The sequence below is a fragment of the Oryx dammah genome, unplaced genomic scaffold (assembly GCF_014754425.2).
Source record: "Oryx dammah isolate SB20612 unplaced genomic scaffold, SCBI_Odam_1.1 HiC_scaffold_11123, whole genome shotgun sequence".
Taxonomy (NCBI): Eukaryota; Metazoa; Chordata; class Mammalia; order Artiodactyla; family Bovidae; genus Oryx; species Oryx dammah.
Window position 1 is genome coordinate 75801 of NW_024080516.1, and position 9420 is coordinate 85220.

General features: G+C 50.1%; 1 protein-coding gene across 1 annotated transcript; it reads right to left on the reverse strand.

Moving 5' to 3' along the window:
- Positions 1-1868: 1868 nt before the first annotated feature.
- Positions 1869-9140, reverse strand: LOC120860598 (spermadhesin-1-like). Its single transcript, XM_040236394.1, has 5 exons — positions 9095-9140; positions 6750-6779; positions 5501-5636; positions 3400-3587; positions 1869-1891 (listed from the first exon to the last, which is right to left on the reverse strand). Exons 1-5 carry the CDS (start codon positions 9138-9140, stop codon positions 1869-1871), a joined length of 423 nt encoding a protein of 140 aa, XP_040092328.1.
- Between the last annotated feature and the right edge of the window lie 280 nt (positions 9141-9420).

The window sequence follows — 9420 nt, forward strand, 5'->3', positions numbered from 1 at the left end:
ACTGGAAAAGATCCTAAAATCTACAATATCAACAAAGAAAAATCACCTTCAGAGAACTCACTTGAGGAAGAGAGATTCCAGTATGACTTTCTGGGTTGACCTCAACAGGATGGTCCACACATATGGATTATTGTGCCTGAAGGAGTTGATGGTTCTCCCCACAAGTTCATGAAAAGACCCCCACACTCCCCCTCCTCTCTGGACAGAAGAAAAAGGACACGGAAGCAGTTCCAGGCTTATAAGGGGCTGTGCCACCCAGAGGCCACTGTGTTTCTGACCCTCCTAACTCCTGGTCTGATAAAATGCAACATCACCTGACTTGATGAGCCCACAAACAATGTGAACTTTATGTTTTACTCTCTGCAGGCCTTTAAAAGGGACCATGATGCAAATATAATTGATAGTTGGATGGTGGGAATCAGAAAACATTCAACATATCCTCACCAAAGATTCTTTATCCTCAAGCTCTTTGCTTGAAACTTGGCAGAGAGCCGGGCCAGCGTCTCATTGCTATGTCTGTAGAGGGTTTCCTTGTGCAGGCGAGGAAAATCATAAATAGACAGCACTCTTGTCCTGAGATAGACCTCAGACCAATGAGCACCCTCTGGGCATAAAAACCTTCAGGAGGGGTGTCAACTACTCTCAGTGATGCCTGGGGTCCCAACCCTGTGACACCAGGACTCACAAACTAAAAAAAAAAAAATCCAGACTCAGGTAAAGAGACTTTATTCAAAATGATTATAATGATAAATAGAAGGAACTAACCACAAGACTGGCAACAATCTGAAGCCCAGTAGTAAGGAATCTTTCTGCAGTTAGGTGACCGGGGGCTGGAAAGGATGGAGGTGACAGGCTGAGAGCAGCAGGTGTGATTAGACAGAAGATGGCTCTCCTTGTGGGCAGCTGATTCCAGAGGGTCTTCAAGGAATGTTGTTCTCTTTTGCAACGCTTCTCCACTCAGGCCTGAGCAGAGATCACTAAGCTGTGGGATGAAGGACAGGTTAAGTAGAGTTTAAGAAGCATTTTCTTCCAACTGACATGTGGGTGAAACTGCAGTCAATTATTAACGAGGAAAAAATACACTCTTGAGGGACTGTGCTTGGTTTGTTTTAGGTTACATATACATCTGGTCCCATCACTTCATGGCAAATAAATGGGAAAATGGTGGAAACACTGAAACAGACTTTATTTGGGGCTCCAAAATCACTGCAGATGGTGAGTGCAGCCATGAAATTAAAAGATGCTAACTCCTTAGAAGAAAAGTTATGACCAACCTAGACAGCATATTAAAAAGCAGAGACATTACTTTGCCAATAAAGGTCTGTCTAGTCAAGGCTATGGTTTTTCCAGTAGTCATGTATGGATGTGAGAGTTGGACTATAAAGAAAGCTGAGTGCCAAAAAATTGCTGCTTTTGAACTGTGGTGATGGAGAAGACTTGAGAGTCCCTTGGACTGCAAGGAGATCCAACCAGTCCATCCTAAAGAAAATCAGTTCTGAATGTTCATTGGAAGGACTGATACTGAAGCTGAAACTCCACTACTTAGGCCACCTGATGTGAAGAACTGACTGATGCTGGGACAGATCAAAGGTGGGAGGAGAAGGGGATGACAGAGGATGGGATGGCTGGATGGCATCACCGACTCAATGGACGTGAGTTTGAGTAAATTCCAGGCATTGGTGATGGACAGGGAGGCCTGGAGTGTTGCAGTCCATGGGGTCGCAAAGAGCTGGACACTACTGAGTGACTGAACTGCACTGATATATGCCTAAGGGATTTTAATATGATCAGGAAAGGAAATTTTATATTTGAGAGGAAATGATCATCTTGTCTAGATGTAAAGTAAAACTAGTAAAAGAATTTTCAAGTCAGATCTTCACAACTGCAAGATCTGGGGATGCAGAAAGGCTGTCATAGAACAGGTGGATGTTTCTGGAGAAGCTCACTAGGTCACACTGCCTCTGGCTCATCTGCTGAAAGTTGGGATTATTTCAACAGTCATATAAACACCAGACGCCCAACTTCCCTGTACCATGCACAGAGAAGGAGGACTTATTGCCCGGAGCCGCCATGGGAGATCCCCCCCATGACAAGGTCATGTGGAAGAGAACTGTTAAGCAAGGTTTCAGAACTCAAGGGGCTTCCTAGGCTTTCTCGAGCATCTACCCCAAAACCAGAATCTGTCTGTTTTACTGTTTCACAACTTTCCCCAACTCCTCTGACATTAACAGGGGGCTAACCCTGACCACTTTTCTCTGGAGAAAATCAACTTAGGGCTATAGCTAATAAGTCTCCTGGACATGAGAGGAATATTTCAAATCAAACCCCCTCTATTAGCATTCTAGCTTGCTTGGCAGGTTATCCAGACTCTTGCAGCTATGCATACAATTATTTACAGCCTCCCAACTGTGAGAAGCATGAAAAGCCTAAACATAGAGCCTTTGAAAGAGTTAAAAGTTATTAGAGTAGTGCTAGTGTTAATGTAGGATTTCATTATTAGGCCAATGCTTGTTGCAAAGTTCCCATATCTCTTATCCACTGTGCACCTGGGAATGCATTAGTTAACATAGTGAGAATGCTAGAAAAACATGTGTAGCCTTGAATTTAACCCTATCAAACTTTTGAGCTAATTGGTTCTTTCTTGTAACTCATTGCACCTTTATTCTGTGAAAAACATAACTCTGTTTGGTATTTTCTGAGGCTGACATAGATTAGAAATATAAAGAAAAAACACTGAGGGAAAACAAGTTTTCTGGTTGAGCAGCCTTTATCAAAAGAGGGTCATAAAATGTTCACAGGCCTCCAAGGCCAGAAGATACTGTACACAACATCTTTTGTGGAAAAGATATGCAGAAAAATCATGGTTTCGATAAAGGCAATACTGCTGGAATGTTGGGCTGACTCTGTATGACCTTGCATCTTTCATTTACTCTATGTACAAAAAAGGTATATAAGTACCGTTTAAAAATAAAGCTATGGATCTCGCTCATCAAAGCAGCTTGATCTCCTCGTGTCAATCATTTTCCTCCTCTTACTCTCTTTTTCTGGCTAGTTCCCATCTGGAGTACAGAGATCCGCCGTGTCAACTTATTTGCCTGGGTTTCTAAGACCTGAATGGGAAGGCGCCCTGCGCCTTCACTCCCCCGGGAGACCGGGAGGGCACCTGTGGCCTCACGTAGACAGTGCAAGTCTCTTGTCTTGAGACTTTATTGATTTTCTGTATAAACCAAGGAACTCCAGCCTCTTTTCTTCTCTCCTCTAGTTTCTTATCTACAACATTCTTATCTATCTCTCTCTCTCAATCAATCACCGACGCCGTTTCTCCTTCGGGTTTCCCTGGATCCTGCGGGGGCTGGACCCTGGCAACTTATCAGCAGGTGCCTGCCTCCTTTTACCTACCTTGTGGATCCTGAAAGTATAAGACTTCATAGGAAGAAGTTGGGTGCTCAGGCTTTCTGATGTACTTGACTGTCATGGTATTGCCAGAAGATCTATATTCCAGGAATGAACCTTCACAAACCTTCCCTAAGACAGAAGATCCTGGCAGCCCATCTATAATCTCCAGGGACTCTTTAGCACAGTTGAGGCTGTTGGAGCAGAGGGAAGGGCAGGCATCAGCCTTTGGAATCGCGGTCCCTCCGGCAGGCAGCCTCCCCTGTCCAGACCCAATGCAGTCACAGAGCTTTGTGCACCAGACTTCCCAGGCATGGTGCCCACAGGGAAGGAGACTCACCCTTCTGGAGGAGGGGGTGGTGGTCACCCAGGACCCTCCCCACACCAGGACTGCAGGTGACTCCTTGCCTCCTGAGCAGCCCCACTGATGGGGCTCAGGGAAGCCCACCCAGGACTCTGGGATCAGGAGCCACTGGAGGGCATAGTATAGTCAACCCTGAGGACTGTTTGCTTGGGCAACAAGAATGGAGTCAGGTGAGGGCCAGACATGCGTGTGTGACTCCACTCCTGCTTCACCCTCTGCACCCCTAGCACAAGGAGCCCAGGACCCCTGATTAGCCTCCAGGATCTGCAGAGGCGAGAGGGGCTTCCAGCTCTCCCTGCTGCGGGCAAAGTGCACACACAGGTTGTCACACTCCTGCTGAGGTCTCCATCTCCTCCTCCTGCCCATCAGACCTGACCCCGCCCTGCCTTCCTCTCTCAGCCACCAGCGTGTGTCCCACCCAGGAGGGAGCTTGGAGCCTCTCTGGGCTAAAATGAGACACGGAAGGGACATCTCACAAGGACACACACTCAGCTCCCTCTATACTAGCTCACTCTTGGATGGACTGATTCCTTCCTAGTCCCATATCCAAAACTGGTCTTGGAGAGGGTCAAAGGGACAATAATGAAAATTTTAAGAATAATCTATCCCTCTGATCCTAACAGAAATGGTGATGTAGGAAATGCCTGCCTCCTTCAGCCCTGGCGTGTGGTTTCGGTAGATGGTCTGAACCCTGCTGCGAGGCAGGTATTTCCAGGTTGTTCTCCTCACCCGGAGCAGCTCCTCCGCCTAGTGGAGACCTGACCCTGTGGAAGGTCTGGAGGGACAGGGCCGTGTCAGTCACAAGACAACATCACCTGTCTCAGCCACCACTGTGGACTATATATCACTTGGTCTGCAATTGGTGGAAATGTGGCTCCTGTGTTAAATCTGTGAAGAGTAACCTACTATAGAAATGCTGCAACTTATTGCTGCGTTGACAGTGCTTTCTGTTGCAGTATTATTCATTCTGTCTTTTAATTGTTCATTCAGTCTTTCATTCACCCATGCACCCACTAGTTGAAAAATATTTCTTGACAGCCAAAAATAAGACTCCCGTTCTCGTAGGCACAAACTCAGACGTGGGCAGGAATGGTGAGTGCATCGTTGCTCAGTCATGTCCAACTCTTTGAGACCCTATGGCCCCCAGGCTCCTCTATCCGTGGGATTCTCCAGGAAAGAATATTGAAATGAGATGCCATTCCCTTCTCCAGGGGATCTTCGCAAAGCAGGTAATATATGGGGCACAAATGTGAGAAAGATCTGCCCAGCTGTGGACAGAGTCAGAGCAGGGGTTTCAGGTGTGATGGAAAACTTCTTCCTCCAGTGAACTCGTGAACTAGGAAATGAGGACCCTAAGCAGCAGGTGGTGAGTCTGGGAGAGGTGGAAGGTGCCTTCCAGGCAGAGGGGACAGTATGAGCAAAGGCTCAGAGCTGCCCAACAGTCTGGTGGGTCCACAGCTCAGTGTGTGCTGGTTCAGCTCAAAGAGTGGGCAGAGGGGAGGAGAGGTTAGAAGGGAGGAGAGATCGGGGTCCCCTGGAGGGATCTGAAAGCCGTGCAAGAAGGGTCAGCTTTATGCAGAGGGCAGGGGGCCATGCAGGTCGTCAGCAGGAGTGAGCTGAGCTGGGGTCAGGATGTGTCCGGATGTGTGTGCTGGGTGGTGCGGGGGAAACGGGAAGGGGCAAAGAGGGACACCTTCCCATAAAACCACAACACCAGCAAAGAGCGCTCAGCTGCGCACTTACTGGAGATGCTGGATAGACACCCTAGCTTGGTACTGTGGTGGCATCTGGATAGTCCAGACACAGTTCGTTTTCGGTCCATAATAGGTGGCGATCACTCCAGACTCCTCTTTGAGGATTCCCCCGCAGTTAGTATTTCCTGTAACAGAAGAAAGGATTCCAGTCTCCCAGAAGCTGCACCAGGCCACTGGGCTCTGTGCCGCCCCTCGCCTACCCCACCGCAGGTGGTCCTGACTCCCACTCTCCAACCACAAACAGACATCCACCATCCAGTCTGAGCACCCAGGATTATGTGGTTTTCAAGGTTTTACTCCTTCCAGAATTTGAAAGAGATCCATACCCTTTACTGCAGTTTGTTTTGATCCCTGAAAAATATAAGAGTTTAATACCTTGTCGACAAAAACGTATTGTTTGTCAAGTGAGAATGAAAGTCACTCAGATGTGTCTGACTCTTTGTGACCCTCATGGACTACACAGCCCATGGAATTCTCCAGGCCAGAATACTGGAGTGGGTAGCTGTTCCCTTCTCCAGAGGATCTCCCCAACCTAGGGATCCACCCAGGTATCCCGCCTTATAGGCATATTCTTTACCAGCTGAACCGCCAGAGAAGCCCATTGTTTGTCAAGTGAAGATAAAACAGCACCTTCATCATTGGTGTTTTGATCAAATGAGTTCAAGTTTTACCTGGACCTGAAAATCCTAAGGAAATCAATCAATCACCGACTGATCAATCATCAGTCACTCAATCAATCATCAATCACTCAATCATCTATCAGCCCCCGCATCAGAGGGAAACTTTTCTCTTTGCCCAGCACCCCTCTGATGCCGACACACCCTCTGCCTGGAGGCTCTCATATCTGACACTGGACACGGTGATGCCTCTCAGCCCTCCAGGCTCCAGGCCCCTCCATTAAAGGTGGCTCGGGTGTCCTGGGACACCTATGCTATGGAGAGGTGGTCCCATTCCTGCCTCATGAGGTTGTGCAGGCAGGAGGGCAGGGGAAGCTCCTGAGTTGTGGAGGTGAGGAGGGGAGGGGAGAAGGAACAGGGTGGGAGTCGTAGGAGGTCAGGGTATGGGACCCTAGGGATTGTTAAGACCAAGGCTGACGGTCAGCTTTGGAAATGCCAAGTTCCTTTAACCAAAAGGTAAAGTGACACCAGTGTTTGCAGGAGAGGCATCTGAACTGAAGCCCTAAAGCACTTCTCCCTGTGAGGAGCATAAAATGGTAAAAGCATTAAGACTGTACTTACGGGGGAGCCAGTCCATTGAATCCACTGTGGCTGGAAAGACATCAAAAGAGAACAACAAATGAAAAGCTGGAAGTTACTGAAGTGTCAAGGCTATGGCACACACAGTGCCCACCCTGTGAGGAGGGGCTGCGTTTCCAGGGATCGTGCTGGGCGCACAATACTTGGCTGCCCTTGTCCTGGAAGAGCTGGGTCCTGCAGGGACAGAGCAGAAAGGAAGTCTGGTGCTTGGCCTTCAAGACTTGCTCATTCAGCTGTGACCGTTTGTTTCTCAGGCCCACTCAGTGAAAATGAATGTTCTGACTCTGGAGCCACAGTCAGACAAGTCAGCTCTCAGGAGGCTGAGTGGCTTCTCCAGTTAACCCGGGAGTTTCTGCTCGGCAGGTTGAACCTGCCATTTCCTAGGAAACCTCTCAGTCCTGGGCCAATCAGAACAGAGGGGCACTCAAAAATAACTTGAGTATTGCTTGTAATTTTTCAATGAGACCAATGATGAATTTGCTTTTGGTGTAAATACATGGAATAAAAATCTCAGCTGAGAAGAATGAGCATTCTTAATTTATGAAAGTTTCACCGTGTCAGGGAACTGAGTCAGGGGCCTGACAGCAATCACTGTTTTCTTTGTAGCTGTGGCTTGTAGTTTATCCTCAGGGCTTGACAAGTGGGCACAGCACAGCTCAGGAAACAGACTGGGGCCCAGTGCAGCTCGGGTGAGCGCTGGATGGCTTTAGACAAGATATTTATTCTCAGAAACCTCAGTCCATGCACCTGTAAACTGGAAATTTAATAATAACAGCCTCCTTGGTTCCAGAGGACAGTTCACACATACACAGCTCAGTGCCCAGCCCAGAGAGGCTGTCCACTACGCTCCCTGCTGCTGTCAACCTCCCGCCACATTCATTTCCTTTCCCATAGACACCGCTTTCCTCAGTAAATCGAAATCAACAAGCGCTCCGGGAGCTAGGTGACCATAAATGTCAACCAGGACACGGGGTTCGTCTCCAGCTGCCCGTCCTGAGTACCGAAGAGGCACAGGATTGGGGGCCACAGAGGAAACCTCCCCACCCTCCATGGATGGATGGGGCATCCATCACATCGGCTCTGGAAAACAACAAATCGAGGTTTCTCTGAAAGCAGATCTCAAGGGCAGAATCACACGTCTTCCCATCATGGACCCATACATCCAGTGACCTCCTCTGATTTGAATCTGAGGTCCCAGCTTTGAAGCAGGGGAACAAGGAGCCCCAGGTAGGAGTTCACCCCCAAAACATGCTGCCTTGATCTGTTGATTTGAACTGATGGTGCTTGAGAAACAGCAGAGGCAGGAAAGGCTCTGATGGACTTGTTTCTACCTATAAGCTGCCCGCAAAGTGTCCCAGGAGCAGAGCTCCCCTTCCCCACCCCCACAGCCCCAGACCAGGGAGACGGGAAGGTCCTGATCACAGGAGACTGGGATAAATGCTGAGAAGGATCTGGGCTCACACACTGACAGCACAAGCCTGTCCTTCCACCCTCTCGGCTCCTGGTCATGAGCACAGTTGCCTGCAGGGGAGCAGGGGAGGAGAGTGTGGGTCGATGAAAGGAGGAGCTGGAGCAGAAAAGCACAGAGAAGGGGACGGGACAGAGTAAGACCCACAGAGAGAGCAAGGAGGAAGAGACAGGCTTCCCTGAAGGCACGGCCATCTCGTCTTTCCCTCCAGCACCGAGAATCCTCATGGGTCCCTCCGTGTTCAGTGCAGGCCCGGCGCCCAGCCCCCTGCAGGGCTAAGACACCACCCCTGCCCTCGTAGGACATCCTCAGCCCTGCTGGGAGCTGCTGCTCCTGCGGGTCATCTCAGAGCTCGTGTTGCTGCCATGTCCCCATCCCGGGGGCAGAGGCAGAGCATCCACCTGTCCTGGGGCTTCTGCATGGGGCCCCTGCTTCCCCCGGATGCCACCCTCCAATCAGGTCCAGCTAGGGTCCCACCTACAACACTCACACCATCACACTTCCAAGACCCCTGCAAAGCTCACCACGTCTGGTTCACCTCCTCCAGGTCTGGCCTGAAGGCTGGCTGTCCCGCAGGGCATCCCAGGGGACACTGGCTAAAGCAGAGGGGGCCCAGGGAATGCATGCCAGAACAAGGACGGACAGGCCAGAAAATGCTTAAAAATCATTGCATACTCAGCCCTGGGTCATGGCCATGCTGCTGGACCCTCCTCCTCCAGGCCAGGCTGAGGGTGGCATCTCCTTGGAGGAGGGCAGCTTGCAGACCCTCTTCTTGGGCAACAAGCGGACTGCACAGACTCTCTAGGTTGAACAGGAAGCAGAGAGGCCTGGGGGCAAGGGGCTGGGGCCCAGGCTTTACCTGTGCTGAGCAGCAAGGCCCAACGGATGACGCTGGACAGCTTCATCTTCGCAGCCTGGCACCAGCCTCAGCACTGAGCCTGGCCCCGGAGGCCTGGGGCTATATACACACAGCAGCTGATGCCTGACCTCCTCCTCCCCTGGAGCCCCACCCCGCAGGGCTGCGGGGGGGCCCAGGTTCTCCAGAAGGGAGGAGCCTGCTGCTTCCCCCTTGTCTTCGTCAGAGACTTTCTGTGTCCTTTCCCACCCAGACTGGGGAGTGATGGCCTGGTCTCTCCCTCTCCTGTTTTTGTGGTCCTCGATGAAGGCTGGCAAATCAGCCACAGA

Bases quoted from the DNA above. Each gene is read 5' to 3' on its own strand.
- LOC120860598 (XM_040236394.1), bottom strand. From the start codon at position 9,140: ATGAAGCTGTCCAGCGTCATCCGTTGGGCCTTGCTGCTCAGCACAG. The intron at 3,588-5,500 runs GTAAGTGCGCAG...CTGCTCCAACAG, and splicing joins GTGTCTATCCAGCATCTCCA to CCTCAACTGTGCTAAAGAGT. The intron at 1,892-3,399 runs GTAGGTAAAAGG...CTGCATCCCCAG, and splicing joins ATACTTTCAGGATCCACAAG to ATCTTGCAGTTGTGAAGATC.